The sequence below is a fragment of the Oncorhynchus mykiss genome, chromosome 12 (genome assembly GCF_013265735.2).
Source record: "Oncorhynchus mykiss isolate Arlee chromosome 12, USDA_OmykA_1.1, whole genome shotgun sequence".
In the NCBI taxonomy this organism is placed as follows: domain Eukaryota; kingdom Metazoa; phylum Chordata; class Actinopteri; order Salmoniformes; family Salmonidae; genus Oncorhynchus; species Oncorhynchus mykiss.
In genome coordinates this window covers 86,458,019-86,477,843 of record NC_048576.1, presented here as the reverse complement: position 1 = coordinate 86,477,843, position 19,825 = coordinate 86,458,019, and the positions used below count along the sequence as shown (strand labels likewise).

The 19,825-nt window shown below is 48.6% G+C and overlaps 1 protein-coding gene across 8 annotated transcripts in view; it reads left to right on the top strand.

Annotated features, from left to right (window-relative positions):
• The window catches only part of LOC110486907 (trinucleotide repeat-containing gene 6C protein), a 78,609-nt gene extending 60,202 nt beyond the window's left edge, over nt 1–18,407 (top strand). For 3 of the 8 annotated variants that reach the window (XM_036938944.1, XM_036938945.1, XM_036938952.1), the window contains 16 exons: nt 1,103–1,303; nt 3,473–3,708; nt 4,023–4,080; nt 4,237–4,388; nt 4,730–4,888; nt 5,752–5,892; nt 6,274–6,393; nt 6,625–6,708; nt 7,087–7,327; nt 9,770–9,934; nt 10,307–10,483; nt 10,756–10,905; nt 12,261–12,371; nt 13,386–13,610; nt 15,653–15,866; nt 16,144–18,407. In XM_036938944.1, the coding sequence (XP_036794839.1) occupies nt 1,103–1,303; nt 3,473–3,708; nt 4,023–4,080; nt 4,237–4,388; nt 4,730–4,888; nt 5,752–5,892; nt 6,274–6,393; nt 6,625–6,708; nt 7,087–7,327; nt 9,770–9,934; nt 10,307–10,483; nt 10,756–10,905; nt 12,261–12,371; nt 13,386–13,610; nt 15,653–15,866; nt 16,144–16,519 (2,810 nt within the window). In that variant the 3' untranslated portion in view covers nt 16,520–18,407. The remainder of the gene's footprint in view (nt 1–1,102; nt 1,304–3,472; nt 3,709–4,022; nt 4,081–4,236; nt 4,389–4,729; nt 4,889–5,751; nt 5,893–6,273; nt 6,394–6,624; nt 6,709–7,086; nt 7,328–9,769; nt 9,935–10,306; nt 10,484–10,755; nt 10,906–12,260; nt 12,372–13,385; nt 13,611–15,652; nt 15,867–16,143) is intronic. The other 5 variants (XM_036938946.1, XM_036938950.1, XM_036938951.1 and 2 more) reach the window with 5 other exon arrangements.
• The last annotated feature ends 1,418 nt before the right edge of the window (nt 18,408–19,825 follow it).

The window sequence follows — 19,825 nt, the reverse complement described above, 5'->3', positions numbered from 1 at the left end:
GGGGAGAGAGGGAGCGGAGGAGGGGGAGAGAGGGAGAGTTTAGATCCCCTGCTGGTTCTGGCTAGTCACTGCCCCATATGCTGCTCTTTTATGCACCACAATCAACCATGCAACACACAATAATACAATACAAGTTTTGTGTCCATACAGTATACACTGAAATATGTCTTTAGTTTCCTTCACTCCTTTCCCACATAACCCTGATACTTAAAATGACAAGCTATTGATTTCTTTAACATCAGTGGTCATGACGGAAAGGAGATGAGGAGATAATCATAACTGAGAGAGTGAAATCTGATCCAGGAAGTAGACCTCTTGGAGCAATAGACAAACTGGCACAGGCAGAGATGGGGCTGCCTGACTTTCAGCCAGGCCAACTGGTTACCACAGACAGGGCCAAGAGTTAAACAGCCTCCTCTGTCCTGGACTGGCCAAGGTCCAGCCTGTCCTGCATAAAGGGGCATTGTAGAAACCAGGAAAAGGTTAGGAATGGTACATTTTAGCAATATGATTTTCTTCTATGTTTTTGTTACACTGTGACTGTTTAAACTTAGATTTAGAACAAGGATGCACACAATGTTGAAATTGACAATACATGCATTTTGTTAGGTGTATGAATGGCAGTGCAGGGGTTTCTCCTGTAGGATCAAAAACAAATCCCATGCACTGAACACAACAGGTGTGTGTAGACGTTACAGTGAAATGCTTACTTACAAGCCCTTAACCAACAATGCCGTTTTAAGGAAATAAGACTTAATTTAGTACATATTTGCTTCAGAAAAGTACATAAAAAAGTAACAATAACAAGATTATATACCGCGGGTACCGGTACCGAGTCAGTGTGTGGGAGTACGGGGTAGTGGAGGTAATATGTAGGTAGGGGTAAAGTGACTATGCATAGATAATAAACAGAGGGGCAGCCATTTGATTCATTGTTCAGCCGTCTTGTGGCTTGGGGGTAGAAACTGATAAGGAGCCTTTTGGACCTATAACATGTGAACAAAATGGACCTAAGGTTCCAGAGCAAGAGTTTGTTTTGGGTCCGTTGTTCTCTGTACTGTTATCCAATCCACGTGTGCCCTCAAAGTCATCCTGTTCCTAGGCTGGGGGGAGCCTTCCAGTGCCCACCCCAAACCAGAGCCCTCCTGGGGGGAGCCTGCTCCCCCTCTGGTCAGCGTGGACAACGGGACCTCCGCCTGGGGGAAACCCACCGGGAGCCATGGGGGCTGGGGTGTGGGTGACAACAGCCCTGAACCCTACAGACGGGGCAACCCACCCCTTGGATCTGCACCTTGCAAACCAGGTGAGAAGGACTCTAGTACTTTTTATAGATTAGATCAGATTTTTCCTGATTAATTGAAATTGCTGATGTTTTCACTATGGCTGGGACCTCATGACATTACAAAATGTTTAACATTTGAGTCATTTAGCAGACGCTCTTATCCAGAGCAACTTACAGTAACAATTAGGGTTAAGTGTCTTGATCAAGGGCACGTCAACAGATTTTGCACCTAGTCGGCTCGAGGATTCAAACCAACAACCGGCAGGCTACGCAAGGTAGCCTAGACCTCTAGGCTACCTGCAGACACTAGACCTCTAGGCTACCTGCAGACACTAGACCTCTAGGCTACCTGCAGACACTAGACCTCTAGGCTACCTGCAGACACTAGACCTCTAGGCTACCTGCAGACACTAGACCTCTAGGCTACCTGCAGACACTAGACCTCTAGGCTACCTGCAGGCTACATTGCGTGCTGATGGAATCATGAGAATCACAATACATGTCCTATGTGTAATATGAATTGATACTGTGATTTTATTGCGTTTCCATGTTCTGAACATATTGCTCACCGTATGTCTGAACAGGAAAGCCACGAGAAAACACCTTTTGATCAGTCATGGAAATATAATTGCTGAAAACAAATTGACTCCCTATTTAGTATGCAGCTACACTGACCTCTGGTGGCAGGCTGAATACACAATGTATTCTCCAATAGTCTTTCTTTATGAACTTTACCAGTGCATGGCTGTGCTATACTAAAATAAGTCTAAATCAACTGACAATTCAAACACCCCACTGTCAGAACCAATACAAATACCCCACTGTCAGAACCAATACAAATACCCCACTGTCAGAACCAATACAAATACCCCACTGTCAGAACCAATACAAATACCCCACTGTCAGAACCAATACAAATACCCCACTGTCAGAACCAATACAAACACTCCACTGTCAGAACCAATACAAACACTCCACTGTCAGAACCAATACAAATACCCCACTGTCAGAACCAATACAAATACCCCACTGTCAGAACCAATACAAATACCCCACTGTCAGAACCAATACAAATACCCCACTGTCAGAACCAATACAAATACCCCACTGTCAGAACCAATACAAACACCCCACTGTCAGAACCAATTCAAATACCCCACTGTCAGAACCAATACAAATACCCCACTGTCAGAACCAATACAAATACCCCACTGTCAGAACCAATACAAACACCCCACTGTCAGAACCAATACAAATACCCCACTGTCAGAACCAATACAAATACCCCACTGTCAGAACCAATACAAATACCCCACTGTCAGAACCAATACAAACACTCCACTGTCAGAACCAATACAAATACCCCACTGTCAGAACCAATACAAACACCCCACTGTCAGAACCAATACAAACACTCCACTGTCAGAACCAATACAAATACCCCACTGTCAGAACCAATACAAACACCCCACTGTCAGAACCAATACAAACACTCCACTGTCAGAACCAATACAAACACCCCACTGTCAGAACCAATACAAACACCCCACTGTCAGAACCAATACAAGTAACCCACTGTCAGAACCAATACAAACACCCCACTGTCAGAACCAATACAAACACTCCACTGTCAGAACCAATACAAACACTCCACTGTCAGAACCAATACAAACACTCCACTGTCAGAACCAATACAAACACTCCACTGTCAGAACCAATACAAATACCCCACTGTCAGAACCAATACAAACACCCCACTGTCAGAACCAATACAAACACTCCACTGTCAGAACCAATACAAACACCCCACTGTCAGAACCAATACAAATACCCCACTGTCAGAACCAATACAAACACCCCACTGTCAGAACCAATACAAACACCCCACTGTCAGAACCAATACAAACACCCCACTGTCAGAACCAATACAAACACTCCACTGTCAGAACCAATACAAACACCCCACTGTCAGAACCAATACAAACACCCCACTGTCAGAACCAATACAAACACCCCACTGTCAGAACCAATACAAACACCCCACTGTCAGAACCAATACAAGTAACCCACTGTCAGAACCAATACAAAAATATTACGTCATAATCAGTGGCAGCTGGTGACTTAAAACGTTGTGGATGAAAATGAATTTGAAAAGATAGTAACACAACATTTCCTCCTCTCCTTCTGCAGCCCCCAAATCTATGCAAGACGGCTGGGGTGGCGGTGGGGGGGAGGACATGGGTTTGTCTGGGGGCCAGTGGGACCCTGACGACGGGGACATGTGGAGCAGCCAGGCCTCCCAGGAGAGCAACTCCTGGGGCAACAGACCCAGGAAGGCCCCACCCAAGGGGAAGATTCCGGGCAAGCAGGAGGAAGCCTGGATCATGAATCGCCTGATCAAGCAGCTGACAGACATGGGCTTCCCTGTGAGTGCTGCTACCTGCTACTATCTCTGGAGTCAAACTCCACACTGATGTAATCTGTATACTTAGAAATCTGATAATAATATAACATGCCATTTAGCAGACACTTTAATACAACAGTGAATGCATATATTTTGGTAGCCCCTGCGGGAATCAAACCCCTGCGGGAATCAAACCCCCGCGGGAATCAAACCCCCCTTCCTGGCGTGGCTAGCTCCATGTTCCTACCAACTGAGCCACACAGGACCACACATACACATGCATGTTTGTGAGATATTTCTGCTGACAGCTGTTCGTGTGTGTGTGTGTGTGTCCAGAGAGATCCAGCCGAGGAGGCTCTGAAGAGGAACAACATGAACCTGGACCAGGCCATGAGTAAGTCTCTTCTCCCAGTCCTCAATACACTCTGTTAACTCCTTGTTCCTGATGCAGTCCATATCACTGTCACTGACTGTATCAGTGTTGGTGATATCCCTGTGTTCTCTCACTGCTCTCTGTTTGTCACTACTCTCGCTACTCTGTCTCTCTCAGGTGCTCTGTTGGAGAAGAAGACGGAGCTGGACAGGCGGGGGATGGGCATGTCCGACTACAACAACTGTCTGATCAACAAGGGGCCAATGGGCTGCCGGCCTCCCCTCCACTCCAAAGAGTCCTCCTCAGATCGCTCCCCTTTCCTCGACAAGGTAATGACCCCTGACCCACTCCCCAACATCACACACTCCTATATTGTCCATGGGTTCTTCAATGAGAAGATGCTGTATAGTCAGGGCAGACTAGTGTTCTGGGGAACCATGGAAAATAACTTATCAAGGAATCAAAAAATATATATTTTTAAAAAGCGAACAATATAATACTGTACATCACACTGTTGTGTAACTCACTCAATAGTGTGTTTGTTCTATTCTTCACTAGTTATGAGGGGACAGATTCTGTTCTGAACAGGGCAAGGTTCAGTTTCTATGTATCCACCCATTGAGAGTGTAATGGTGACGCTCTCCCTCTGTGGCTGTCTGTGTGGGCGCAGGACGGTGTTGGTAGCCTGGTGGAGGACGTCCATACCTCCTCACCGTTTATGCCTTGTTCCCCCGGCCCCCTCGGCCTGAAACTCCCCTCCCTGCCTCTAACCAGCCAGGGCCTGGGCGGCCCACAGGGCCTAGCCATGCAAAACTTGAACAACAGACAGGTAGGCAGCACACTGTCTACGGCTATGTGGGGTTTAGACAGCAGACAGGCAACAGGCAGGTGCCATAAGCAGAATTGGGGGTAATGTGGAGTTGAATGACAGACTGCTAGGAGAAGATAGGAGTCTGAGAAGAGGAAGGACTGGTTGGCATACTGATAGGTAGAGAGGACTGGTTGGCATACTGATAGGCAGAGAGGACTGGTTGGCATACTGATAGGCAGAGAGGACTGGTTGGCATACTGATAGGCAGAGAGGACTAGTTGGCACACTGATAGGCAGAGAGGACTGGTTGGCACACTGATAGGCAGAGAGGACTGGTTGGCACACTGATATGCAGACAGGACTGGTTGGCACACTGATAGGCAGAGAGGACTGGTTGGCATACTGATAGGCAGAGAGGACTGGTTGGCATACTGATAGGCAGAGAGGACTGGTTGGCATACTGATAGGCAGAGAGGACTGGTTGGCATACTGATAGGCAGAGAGGACTGGTTGGTATACTGATAGGCAGAGAGGACTGGTTGGCACACTGATAGGCAGAGAGGACTGGTTGGCACACTGATAGGCAGAGAGGACTGGTTGGCACACTGATAGGCAGAGAGGGAGATGGATCGATGGACGGACTGGCAGGGGACAGACAGAGCTAGAGGGAGCCTGTATTTAGGTTTAGATTTTGGGCTTTTGTCTAGCCTGTTAAATCTCATTGGACTTTTTATGAATCTAAATGAAAGTTTATTGGTCACGTGGCTGTAAACGGTTCAGAGACATGCAGACTTGCAGTTCTTCCTCAACAGTGCAGAATAGTGGGTCCCTATCATCATGCTGTTCGACCCTGGTTTCCACCTCCCTCTCCTCCCTCCCAGATGCAGAGTGGAATGTTGGGCAGTAGCGGTGCAGCACAAGCCCGGGCCATGCAGCAGCCTCCTCCTCAGCCGTCAGTGCCGCCTCTCGGCTCCTCCCAGCCTAGTCTACGCGCTCAAGTGCCTCAGTTTCTCTCCCCTCAGGTACACACACACACAACATGGACCAGGGTTGTATTCATTATGGGAAAACTGTAAAACGGTTTTCAACGGACAGTGAAAGTGAGAGGTTGTTATTAGACAAGTTCAGGTAGGGAGGGATCCTTGTTTGGATTCATTGTCTCGTATTTAGTGCCTAATGAATACGACCTGGGGAATACCACACACCTCTCAGCCCCCTCCAAGTATCTCCTCTCACTCACACACACATACAATCATATATAGAATCATACACACACACACACACATTTTTCAGCTCCCCTCAGCATAGTTTACGTGCATAAGCGCCTCAGTCCTGTCTACCATTTTTCTCGTACTTAGTTTATGGTTTCTAAAACCAAATCTTTTGGTCTCTCTCTTGTCCAGGTTCAAGCACAGCTCTTACAGTTTGCAGCAAAAAACATTGGTCTGAATCCTGCACTTTTAACCTCACCAATAAACCCTCAACATATGACCCTTTTGAACCAACTATACCAGCTGCAACTGGTGAGTCCTCATCTGGTCTCCTCTCAGTTTACTTTAGGACTCCTCCATATAAACACTATGCAGATACACTCTGTACACGCTTATATCATACACTCCTCTACTGCCTCGTTGCCTTAGAGATGTGAAAAACCCTTGGGTTTTGACTGATCGCATTCTGTAGCAACTAGAAAATGGTGTGTGTGTGTGTGTGTGTGTGCGCACACGTGTGTGCGCACACGTATTCCTCTGCAGGCGTACCAGCGTTTACAAATTCAACAGCAGATGTTGCAGGCGCAGCGTAATGTTTCTGGTCCCATCCGACAGCAGGAGCAGCACGTGAGTGTCCCTCTGTGTCCCTCTGTGTCCCTCCCTCTCAGATACAGCCCACTAGTTTCACCCAGCTCTGCCTGTCATATCTACTGATCCTGAACCCGGCCAGGCCTCATACTGGGGTAAAACCCAAACGTTTTACCATCCTACTATAGCAGAGGGGGTGTATGTGCTTTGCAGACATACCTGGGTTCCTAGCCTGGTGAATTTGAGAACCTGGGTGGTTAATCCCTTGTAGAAGCAGATGTATGTATAAGGGGCTATACTTGCCCTTCTCTCGAGCAACTGTCCCATTGAACTTTTTTCCTGTGTTCTCTGCTGGCTCACAGATAAACTGACCACCAGCTTTGTGTCTCTTTCTAATGTCACTTCCTCTTCCTGCAGGTTGCACGTACAATCAATAACATGCAGCAGCAGATCCAACAGCACCAGAGACAGCTGGCCCAGGCCCTGCTGATGAAGCAGCAGCAGACCCTCGGCTCCCTCTCCTCCTCCGGCCTGCACCACGGCCAAGGCAAATCAGCCCTGGACTTGTTCCCAGGCCACCCCCAGGCTCCGGGCCTACCCGACCTGCAGACCAAAGAGCAGCAGTCGTCCCCAAACTCCTACAGCCCCTACCCTCTCTGTGAGTGGGAACTCTGTTCCACAATGTGCACAACACATACAGTGGGGAGAACAAGTATTTGATACACTGCCGATTTTGCAGGTTTTCCTACTTACAAAGCATGTAGAGGTCTGTAATCCAGAAAAGCACATTGTATGATTTTTAAATAATTGATTTGCATGTTATTGCATGACATAACTATTTGATACATCAGAAAAGCAGAACTTAATATTTGGTACAGAAACCTTTGTTTGTAATTACAGAGATCATACGTTTCCTGTAGTTCTTGACCTGGTTTGCACACACTGCAGCAGGGATTTTGGCCCACTCCTCCATACAGACCTTCTCCAGATCCTTCAGGTTTCGGGGCTGTCGCTGGGCAATACGGACTTTCAGCTCCCTCCAAAGATTTTCTTTTGGGTTCAGTTCTGGAGACTGGCTAGGCCACTCCAGGACCTTGTGATGCTTCTTACGGAGCCACTCCTTAGTTGCCCTGGCTGTGTGTTTCGGGTCGTTGTCATGCTGGAAGACCCAGCCACGACCCATCTTCAATGCTCTTACTGAGGGAAGGAGGTTTTTGGCCAAGATCTCGCGATACATGGCCCCATCCATCCTCCCCTCAATACGGTGCAGTCGTCCTGTCCCCTTTGCAGAAAAGCATCCCCAAATAATGATGTTTCCACCTCCATGCTTCACAGTTGGGATGGTGTTCTTGGGGTTGTACTCATCCTTCTTCTTCCTCCAAACACGACGAGTGGAGTTTAGACCAAAAAGCTCTTTGTCTCATCAGACCACATGACCTTCTCCCATTCCTCCTCTGGATCATCCAGATGGTCATTGGCAAACTTCAGACGGGCCTGGACATGCGCTGGCTTGAGCAGGGGGACCTTGCGTGAGCTGCAGGATTTCAATCCATGACGGCGTAGTGTGTTACTAATGTTTTTCTTTGAGACTGTGGTCCCAGCTCTCTTCAGGTCATTGACTAGGTCCTGCCGTGTAGTTCTGGGCTGATCCCTCACCTTCCTCATGATCATTGATGCCCAACGAGGTGAGATCTTGCATGGAGCCCCAGACAGAGGTTGATTGACCGTAATCTTGAACTTCTTCCAATTTCTAATAATTGCGCCAACAATTGTTGCCTTCTTACCAAGCTGCTTGCCTATTGTCCTGTAGCCCATCCCAGCCTTGTGCAGGTCTACAATTTTATCCTTGATGTCCTTACACAGCTCTCTGGTCTTGGCCATTGTGGAGAGGTTGGAGTCTGTTTTATTGAGTGTGTGGACAGGTGTCTTTTATACAGGTAACAGGTTCAAACAGGTGCAGTTAACGAGTGGAGAACAGGAGGGCTTCTTAAAGAAAAAAGTCATTCTTACTGGTTGGTAGGTTTTCAAATACTTATGTCATGCAATAAAATGCAAATTAATTACTTAAAAATCATACAATGTGATTTTCTGGATTTTTGTTTTAGATTCCGTCTCTCACAGTTGAAGTGCACCTATGATAAAAATTACAGACCTCTTTGTAAGTAGGAAAACCTGCAAAACCGTCAGTGTATTAAATACTTGTTCTCACCACTGTAGTAGTTCCACTGTGCTTCTGTTTGCTCTTTGGGCTCTTGTCAATTTGGGACAGTTGTTGATGTAACAGGGGCTTTATAAATACATTTGATTTATTGATAGCAGGACAGGGACTGGGAATGTCATCATTGTTACAGGTCCCAGACCTGTGTGTGCCCTTTCTAAACAGATCATCTTTCTGGTCAATATCTGTCTGTGTTCAAATACAGCTGTTGGGACTTGCTCAGTGTCTAACAGATATCCTGTGGCAAGGGCATTACGATTGATTGTAGTTATATAAAGAACCATAGCAACAAAGTGCAAAACAAGAAACGAGTGATTCATCTTTAATGCTTTATTGACTTGTTTTGTCTGGTGTTACCTCCCTGCCTCTCTGCCTGTCTCCCTCTCTCTGCCTGTCTCCCTCTCTCTGCCTGTCTCCCTCTCTCTGCCTGTCTCCCTCTCTCTGCCTGTCTCCCTCTCTCTGCCTGTCTCCCCCTCTCTGCCTGTCTCCCCCTCTCTGCCTGTCTCCCCCTCTCTGCCTGTCTCCCCCTCTCTGCCTGTCTCCCCCTCTGTGCCTGTCTCCCTCTCTGTGCCTGTCTCCCTCTCTCTGCCTGTCTCCCCCTCTCTGCCTGTCTCCCTCTCTCTGCCTGTCTCCCCCTCTCTGCCTGTCTCCCTCTCTCTGCCTGTCTCCCTCTCTCTGCCTGTCTCCCCCTCTCTGCCTGTCTCCCCCTCTCTGCCTGTCTCCCCCTCTCTGCCTGTCTCCCCCTCTCTGCCTGTCTCCCCCTCTGTGCCTGTCTCCCCCTCTCTGCCTGTCTCCCCCTCTCTGCCTGTCTCCCCCTCTCTGCCTGTCTCCCCCTCTCTGCCTGTCTCCCTCTCTCTGCCTGTCTCTTTGCCTCTCTCCCAGCTGGACTGAATCCGAACATGAATGTAACCTGCATAGAGGTGGGAGGCCTGTCCATGAAGGAGCTTCCCCAGCCCCAGTCTCGCCTCTCCCAGTGGACACACCCCAACTCCATGGACAGCCTCTCTGGAGGCTCATCCTCTCTGGAGCCCAACCTGAACAAGCACGGTACAGACTGTTGACACCATTGCCCAATGTTGGGACAATAAAGATTTAATGAACTCTACTGAGCTGGACTGAGTAGAACTGGGGGATATGAAAGGACCATGGTGTATGACACTCAGTTGGCAGCTTCAGAACGTAGTTGTCCTCTTGGGTTTTCAAGTGGAACCTTGTAATTTCCATCTCAATGCTACTATATGTTCTGGGAAAGGGGATACCTGGTCAGTTGTACAACTGAATGCATTCAACTGATATGTGTCTTCTGCATTTAACCCCTCCTGTATTGGTTTCTGTTAAACTTGACTAAGTATTTCATTCTCTAGCTCTAATTTATATTGTACTTAACCAACTTCCTGGTTCCCCTCTTGTCTCTGGCAGGTTCCAACCTGGGCCCCCCCGGGAAGCCCCCCCAAATGGAGGATGGGTACAGCCCCTACGGCATGATGCCTGTCTCCGAGTCCCCCACCAACCCCCTGGTGCCCCCAGACAGCTGGAGCCAGGGCAAGAGCCCCAACGACAAGATGGTCAACGGCGCCAACATCACCTGGCCTCCAGGTCAGTTAGTTGGCTAGTTAGACTGGGATGGTGGGAAACAGTTCTGGACAGCTACAGTGACTGCTTACTGTCCAGCCAAAACCCATTCACCTAATATGATGATCATGGGACTAATGTAGCCAGATGAGTTCTGTTTTCAAGAGAATTAGTTTCATTGCAAGCACCACCTTTTGTATTTTTGTATTTTGTACATTACTGAACCAGGTAGTCATGTAAATGAATGAGAGGAATGACAATTGTAATACTTCCTGTACAATCACTTCCTCCTCCAGAGTTCTGCCCGGGCGTGCCCTGGAAGGGCCTGCAGAACATCGACCCGGAGAACGACCCCAACATGACCCCGGGGAGCGTGCCCAGCGGCCCCACCATCAACACCAACATCCAGGACGTCAACCGCTACCTGCAGAGAGACCGCAGCGGAGGTGAGGACGAGGGGAGCAGGAAGGGAGGGTGAGGGAGATGAGGAGGGTGGAGGTGAGGACGGAGAACGAGGGGAGCAGAAAGGGAGGGTGAGGGAGATGTGGAGGGGGAGATGAGGAGGGTGGAGGTGAGGACGGAGGACGAGGGGAGCAGAAGGTGAGGGAGATGAGGAGGGTGGAGGGGGAGGTGAGAGACCGCAGCGGAGGAGAGGACGAGGGAAGCAGAAAGGGAGGGTGAGGGAGATGTGGAGGGGGAGGTGAGAGACAGGGGAGGTGAGGACGGAGGGGGAGGGAAGCAGAAAGGGAGGGTGAGGGAGATGAGGAGGGTGGAGGGGGAGGTGAGAGACAGGGGAGGTGAGGACGGAGGACGAGGGAAGCAGAAAGGGAGGGTGAGGGAGATGAGGAGGGTGGAGGGGGAGGTGAGAGACAGGGGAGGTGAGGACGGAGGACGAGGGAAGCAGAAAGGGAGGGTGAGGGAGATGAGGAGGGTGGAGGGGGAGGTGAGAGACAGGGGAGGTGAGGACGGAGGACGAGGGAAGCAGAAAGGGAGTGTGAGGGAGATGAGGAGGGTGGAGGGGGAGGTGAGAGACAGGGGAGGTGAGAGACGGGAGGTGAGAGACGGGGGAGGTGAGAGACAGGGGAGGTGAGAGACAGGGGAGCTAGGGGTGGAGAGAGACAGGGGAGCTAGGGGTGGAGAGGGACAGGGGAGCTAGGGGTGGAGAGGGACAGGGGAGCTAGGGGTGGAGAGGGACAGGGGAGCTAGGGGTGGAGAGGGACAGGGGAGCTAGGGGTGGAGAAGGACAGGAGAGGTGAGGGAGGGGAGAGGGACAGGGGGGGTGAGGGAGGGAGGGGGAGAAGGACAGAGGGGGTGAGGGAGGGGGAGAAGGACAGGAGGGAGGGGAGTGTTCATGTTCTAAGTGGTCCTATACATACGTAATGACGGTGCTCTCCCTCTGGTAGACTTGGTCTTGAGAGGGGAGAGGAGAGCTGGGGGTCTGAGATGACTTGAATCATTCAAAGAAAACTGCTACGGGCTAAATCAGATACTGTGTCTGCAATGTATCCCAATGGGTTGGGGAGACTGATTATCTGTAACAGTTCAGTCACTGGAGGAGCCTGCTTTTTCTCTTCTGGTCCTGCTGCTTCTTTAATTAACTGCATGTACAATCTGACACTCGTATATCTACACTACTAGGTCATCTAATTCCCAACACTTTGAACTCTCCCCTATCACACAGCCACAGAGCACCACAGCTGTTCAGTCATCCACTTTCATTTATTCTGTTTCTTTATTAGATTCTCTCTCTCTTCCATTCCCTTCTTCTGTTTTTGTTTTGCTGGATGCCATGCCCCCATAGGCTCCTCCCCCACCTCATCTCAGAACGAGGCCCTGCCCCCCTCCACCGATTGGCCAGTCAGTGCCTACTCTAGCTCGTTCAGTCTGTCGTCCCCGGAAACGGACGACCCAGGTACACAGTTTGTCGGAGTGGGCGGAAGTCGCCTCTAACCGCTGATTCAGGGTCAAATCTTATATCCTACCATATTCCCCGTGGTTATGTTTAGGACCAGGTGATATGATAATCTGGTCCTAGATCTGTGGGTAGGGGTGACTTCCGCTTTGAGCTAGTTTGTCCCCCTGCCCCCATCAGTGTTGATGTCTCTGGTGGTGTTGATGTATCCCCACCCCTGTGTGTAGCATGGGGGGGGAACTGGGAGGAGGTTGTATATACTATATCTTAGTATAGTTCTAGTCTATCTGTGTTCCTGGTCTGATCTGTCCCATACTGTGAGGCATGGACTGAGACTGACCCTGGGCTGTACTCCTTACTGTGTGTGTGTGTGTGTGTGTGTGTGTGTGTGTGTGTGTGTGTGTGTGTGTGTGTGTGTGTGTGTGTGTGTGTGTGTGTGTGTGTGTGTGTGTGTGTGTGTGTGTGTGTGTGTGTGTGTGTGTGTGTGTGTGTGAAGTCTAGCTGTATTCCTGATCTGTCCCATACTGTGAGACATGGACTGAGACTGACCCTGTGCTGTACTCCTTACTGTGCAGTCTGGGACTGTGTGTGTGTGAAGTCTAGCTGTATTCCTGATCTGTCCCATACTGTGAGACATGGACTGAGACTGACCCTGTGCTGTACTCCTTACTGTGCAGTCTGGGACTGTGTGTGTGTGAAGTCTAGCTGTATTCCTGATCTGTCCCATACTGTGAGACATGGACTGAGACTGACCCTGTGCTGTACTCCTTACTGTGCAGTCTGGGACTGTGTGTGTGTGAAGTCTAGCTGTGTTTACGCCCATTTTTGTTTCAACACATCCAGGAAAAGCAGAATGATTGCTCTGCTCTACCGTCAACAACCCCTCTACCAGGGTATTATTCTGACTAGTGGTTTGGGTTGTTTAGTTCCCTGTGTGTTGTTGATAGAAGAATGCCAAGTATCTCCAATTGTTGCCAAGCAATCAATGTGTTTCTTTTCTTATCTCTCTTTCAGGTAAATTGTCGGACATGAAGTCCACCTGGTCCCCGGGGCCCATCTCCCACCCCTCCCAGGTCTCTCTGTCCCATGAGTTGTGGAAGGTCCCCCAGGGGCCCCGCAGTAACACAGCCGCCCCCACACGGCCCCCCCCGGGCCTCACCAACCCCACCAAGCACTCCTCCACCTGGGGAGGCAACTCCCTGGGCCTGGCCCAAGGCTGGAGCAGCTCCTACTCCTCGGGTAAATCAAATTATATTTGTCAAATGTGCCGAATACAACAGGCATAGACCTAACTGTGTAATGCTTAAAACCAACAATGCAGTTTTAACAAAATGGAGTTAAGAAAATATTTACTAAATGAACTAAAGTAAAAATATATATATTTTTGAAAGTAACACAATAAAATAACAATAATGAGGCTATGTACAGGAGGAACCGGTACCGACACACCGTCACAGTCATTTGTACATGTAGGTAGGGGTAGAGTGACTATGCATGGTAATAAACAGTGAGTAGCTGCAGTGTAAAAACAAAGGGGGGGTCAATGCAAATAGTCAGAGTCTATTTGATTAGCTGTTAAGTAATTGGATGGGGAGGATGGCGACTTGCTGACTGACTGGATAAATGAATTGACTGACTGGGTTTTGGTCCAACCAGTGCATGTTCAGTTGATCATTTATGAAGTTCATGTAACAGCTGTCTTACTCTCCAAAAAATGTAGTGTATTTGTTGTGCTTGCCATAAAAACTGCAGCCCTCATAAATGTTCAGTTAGAGTAGAAGATGACTGAAGGTCAGGTTCTAGAGGTGTTGTGATACAGACTAAAGGTCAGGTTCTAGAGGTGTTGTGATACAGACTAAAGGTCAGGTTCTAGAGGTGTTGTGATACAGACTAAAGGTCAGGTTCTAGAGGTGTTGTGATACAGACTAAAGGCCAGGTTCTAGAGGTGATACAGACTGAAGGTCAGGTTCTAGAGGTGTGGTGATACAGACTAAAGGCCAGGTTCTAGAGGTGTTGTGATACAGACTAAAGGCCAGGTTCTAGAGGTGTTGTGATACAGACTAAAGGCCAGGTTCTATAGGTGTTGTGATACAGACTAAATGTCAGGCTCTAGAGGTGTTGTGATACAGACTAAAGGCCAGGTTCTAGAGGTGTTGTGATACAGACTAAAGGTCAGGTTCTAGAGGTGTTGTGATACAGACTAAAGGCCAGGTTCTAGAGGTGTTGTGATACAGACTAAAGGCCAGGTTCTAGAGGTGTTGTGATACTGACTAAAGGTCAGGTTCTAGAGGTGTTGTGATACAGACTAAATGTCAGGTTCTAGGGGTGTTGTGATACAGACTAAAGGTCAGGTTCTAGAGGTGTTGTGATACAGACTAAAGGTCAGGTTCTAGAGGTGTTGTGATACAGACTAAAGGTCAGGTTCTAGAGGTGTTGTGATACGGACTAAAGGTCAGGTTCTAGAGGTGTTGTGATACAGACTAAAGGCCAGGTTCTAGAGGTGTTGTGATACAGACTAAAGGCCAGGTTCTAGAGGTGTTGTGATACTGACTAAAGGTCAGGTTCTAGAGGTGTTGTGATACAGACTAAATGTCAGGTTCTAGAGGTGTTGTGATACAGACTAAAGGTCAGGTTATAGAGGTGTTGTGATACAGACTAAAGGTCAGGTTCTAGAGGTGTTGTGATACAGACTAAAGGCCAGGTTCTAGAAGTGTTGTGATACAGACTAAATGCCAGGTTCTAGAGATGTTGTGATACAGACTAAAGGTCAGGTTCTAGAGGTGTTGTGATACAGACTAAAGGTCAGGTTCTAGAGGTGTTGTGATACAGACTAAAGGTCAGGTTCTAGAGGTGTTGTGATACAGACTAAAGGCCAGGTTCTAGAGGTGTTGTGATACAGACTTAAGGCCAGATTCTAGACGTGTTGTGATACAGACTAAAGGCCAGGTTCTAGATGTGTATGTTGTAGCCTTGCAGGCAGAGACTAGGTACCCTTTTGGTACAGCCAAGGCGGTCTAGACAACACCCCGAGAATGCCTTGTTGTGGTTGAACGCACCTCTCTTGATCAACTGACACTGTGGTTTATCTAAACTACGGAGCTTACTGCTTAGAATCCACCGCCCATCTTACTAACTGACTTTCCTAGCTCCTTGGAGAATCCATTTGACATTGTGACAACATGGTGTTAGATGTAGGGCAATTCTGCATTTTAGGTTTATTTAGCTTTCCTCCCTCTCTCTCCCCCTCTTCTCTCCTTCTCCTCCCCCCTCTATCCTTCTAGCAGCTACCACATGGAGTACAGACAGCTCCAACAGGACCAGTAGCTGGTTGGTCCTGAGGAACCTCACTCCCCAGATAGACGGCTCCACCCTGCGGACGCTATGCATGCAGCACGGCCCCCTCATCACATTCCACCTCAACCTGACCCAGGGCAACGCATTGGTGCGCTACAGCTCCAAGGAGGAGGCCGCCAAGGCCCAGAAGTCCCTGCACATGTACGGAGATGTTGTTGGCAGTTTTCCTGCCCCTCTCACTGCTCGAAGGCAGAAACACTTAAGTCATGTCAATTGTCAGGTGTGAAAGGACTGGGAGAACTTGGAAAGCTTAGAATTTGGAAACATTTGAACTTAGAGAGATCTTTTAGTGGGTGCCCAGCCTGCTTCCACAAAAGGTAGAACCAGTATCTATAGCATCACATGTGGTTTATGAGACTGGCCACTTCAACGAGGCTAACTAAATAACACCTTTTTGTTTGTCTCTCTTCCTGTCCAGGTGCGTTCTGGGTAACACCACCATCCTGGCAGAGTTTGCTGGGGAGGAAGAGGTCCAGCGCTTCTTTGCACAGGGCCAGCAGCTAGCCTCAACTACCAGCTGGCAGGCTGACCCAGGTGTCAATCAGACGCGGATGGGTGGTTCCGGGCCCAGAGCCTCGCACCCCATTGGCCACCCCCACTGGAACTCTGGCGGCAGCAGTGGCGGCATGGGAGGAGGTGGAGCCAAGACGGGGGGAGATCTGCTCTGGGGGGGCGTGCCCCAGTACTCCAGCCTATGGGGACCGCCCAGCGGAGAGGAGGGGCGGGTCATGGGGAGTCCTACTCCAATCAACACGCTGCTGCCTGGGGACCTGCTGAGTGGGGAGTCCATGTAGGACCACGTCACAGAGCTCCATGCTAGAAAAAGGAGGAATAGAATACTACACAGTACTACATATATACATGTATACAAACAGAAGAGCAAAAACCAAGCAAATCAATGTGGTGATAATCAGTGTGGGTGGGATGATCGAGGGACAGACTTGAGGAGGACGAGGTGACTCTTCTGTGTCCACGCTGCTCACCCTCTTCCAATTTTTGTTTGTTAAAAAAAAAATAATAATAATTTTAGATTTGTTCGGCGAGAGGCTCTGGTTACAGTGTTTTACGTTTGGACTTTCGGAAAAGCACGAGTATGCCTTTGACTCAACCAACAAAGGAAGAGAAACATTTGAACTTTACTCTGCGACTATTTGTCATGTGAAACGTGTGTTTTAGACTAACTGCTTCAAACAACGAGCTGCCATCTTCAAAACTCCCATAATCCCTTGCTGCCTGGCAGCAGTCAATCCACACCTCAGAGAAACCATAGATACACGTCATTCCCAAAGCCCATCCCCTTCCTGTCGGGAAGGTTCCAGAACTTTCTACCAGTCCGGAATTTCTCTTGTTTGTTTTTTCTCAGCACTAATTACTAGCCTTAACCTCCCCCCAGGCCTCGTTCCCCTCCTTTATTCACTGATTCTCACTCACTCTGTACTTACTGAAGAAAACGTACTGAGAATTGCACACTCATTTCTGAGCCAGCGAAAACCGAGGGGAGAGGATGTGCTTGTAAGAGACTGAGGCCACAGCAGCTCTCAACTGGAATCCTCGGCGGTCACAAGCACATTATTCAGTCCCCACCACTCTTAAAGGGATTGATGATGCAAACGCAAAAGATCTTCGCCTTGTTCATTTTAAAGCCATTTTTGTCATGGAGGAGTGTTGTTTCCCCGAACCATTCGCAAAATAAGCGAAGAGAAATATGACTCCAGTGTGTGAATATTTCCGGGGTGTGTGTTTACATGTGTGTATGACCGTCTTGTTGAAGTCTAGTAACCACTGCTCTATGGAACTGTATCAAAACACTTGTTTTGAAATGCACCTCAACTCGTTTAAGGACGAACTTGTGGTCTGGTTCCCCCCCTTTCTGTGACTGTGGAAGACCTCAGTCGTTACCGTGGTCCACTAATCTCTCCTTTACACCAACACACCCTTTCATGTGACGTGCAATATAAGCCACAGACTACTCTCTACTACCGTCCACACCAAGTACTCCAAGGGTTTCTCTCACAAACCTCTTTCAAGAGCAGAGACAGAATCAGCAAGGACTCTCTATATCCATGCCCCCTGGGTGTGTGAGCTGGCTGGACCTACTTATCTGTGAAACACAAGGCTATACAACAAGCACTTGTTATTCAGCCTCACAGTGACGGACTAGAGGGGCACAGGGGTAAGGAAGGGGGTGTATGGGGCATTATACCAAAACGAGACTTGTTCCTTATTTACCCACAAGACGAAACCATGCATTTTTTTCTTTCCATTGTTGTATTTGGTACAAAAAAGTATGGAACAAATATAGAACTGCTTTATAAAAAGAGGTGGTTTATCATAGCACTTAGCAAAGAGCGTCAAGCTCCTTCACTTCAATGCCAACGAATCAGAAGAGGAGAAGCGTGTGACACTGAAAAACTCTAGGAAAAAAACAACAACAAAAAAACAAGCAATCTACTACAACGTGGCTTCTGTGTAACTCTTTATGAACTGTAACAGATGTGAAACTATTTTCAGTTTTCATATTGTTTTTTTTATTTTAGACCTTCCCTTTCTCGCTGTCTGTGTGTGGTACCAGGAACCTTTCTGAAATGGTAGCAAAATGAAGGGATGGAAAGGAAAGAAAGAATGAAAGACTTTGGGCACTATCGGGTGTGAGACCCCGACGCACTCGCCTGTTTTCCCTTTCACTCTATCAAAGTAAATATCACTGTTACATGACTGAAAATCTTTAGCCTTGTTGTCTGGAGACGCAACTAGATGCTGCGGCAATGTTCTGCAGGGGGATCGCCATTTTCTCTCTGGCTCGCAACCTTTTTCACAAGCCCTGCCAACCTGTATGATCGTGTGGCCATTGAGTGCCTGCCTGCTGTGGAGGGGGTGGACTTCATAGAAGCTCCACACCAGGCCTCTGCAGCAGCTCTCACCCCACCTTCCCCTCTCCATCCCTGGGGAGCCTCACAGACTGGTTCCCCCAGGGACCTCCCGGGCTTCTGGTGCCCAAGAGCAGCTGTCAGAACTGTCCGATTCGTATTAACTACTACTACTGCGCCAGCTTCTGTTGTTCATCACCTCCACTCTATCCCTCTCTCTATCCCTCTCTCTTCTGTTGTTCATCACCTCCACTCTATCCCTCTCTCTTCTGTTGTTCATCACCTCCACTCTATCCCTCTCTCTGTTGTTCATCACCTCCACTCTATCCCGCTCTCTATCCCTCTCTCTTCTGTTGTTCATCACCTCCACTCTATCCCTCTCTCTTCTGTTGTTCATCACCTCCACTCTATCCCTCTCTCTATCCCTCTCTCTTCTGTTGTTCATCACCTCCACTCTATCCCTCTCTCTATCCCTCTCTCTTCTGTTGTTCATCACCTCCACTCTATCCCTCTCTCTATCACTCTCTCTTCTGTTGTTCATCACCTCCACTCTATCCCTCTCTCTATCCCCCTCTCTTCTGTTGTTCATCACCTCCACTCTATCCCTCTCTCTATCCCTCTCTTCTGTTGTTCATCACCTACACTCTATCCCTCTCTCTATCCCTCTCTATTGTTCATCACCTCCACTCTATCCCGCTCTCTGTTGTTCATCACTTCCACTCTATCCTGCTCTCTGTTGTTCATCACCTCCACTCTATCCCACCCTCTATCCCCCTCTCTTCTATTGTTCATCACCTCCACGCTATCCCTCTCTCTGTTGTTCATCACTTCCACTCTATCCCTCTCTCTGTTGTTCATCACCTCCACTCTATCCCGCTCTCTGTTGTTCATCACCTCCACTCTATCCTGCTCTCTGTTGTTCATCACCTCCACTCTATCCCTCTCTCTGTTGTTCATCACCTCCACTCTATCCCGCCCTCTATCCCTCTCTCTGTTGTTCATCACCTCCACTCTATCCCACTCTCTGTTGTTCATCACCTCCACTCTATCCCTCTCTCTATCCCACTCTGTTGTTCATCACCACCCCTCTATCCCTCTCTCTGTTGTTCATCACTTCCACTCTATCCCTCTCTCTATCCCACTCTGTTGTTAATCACCTCCACTCTATCCCTCTCTCTGTTGTTCATCACCTCCACTCTATCCCGCCCTCTATCCCTCTCTCTGTTGTTCATC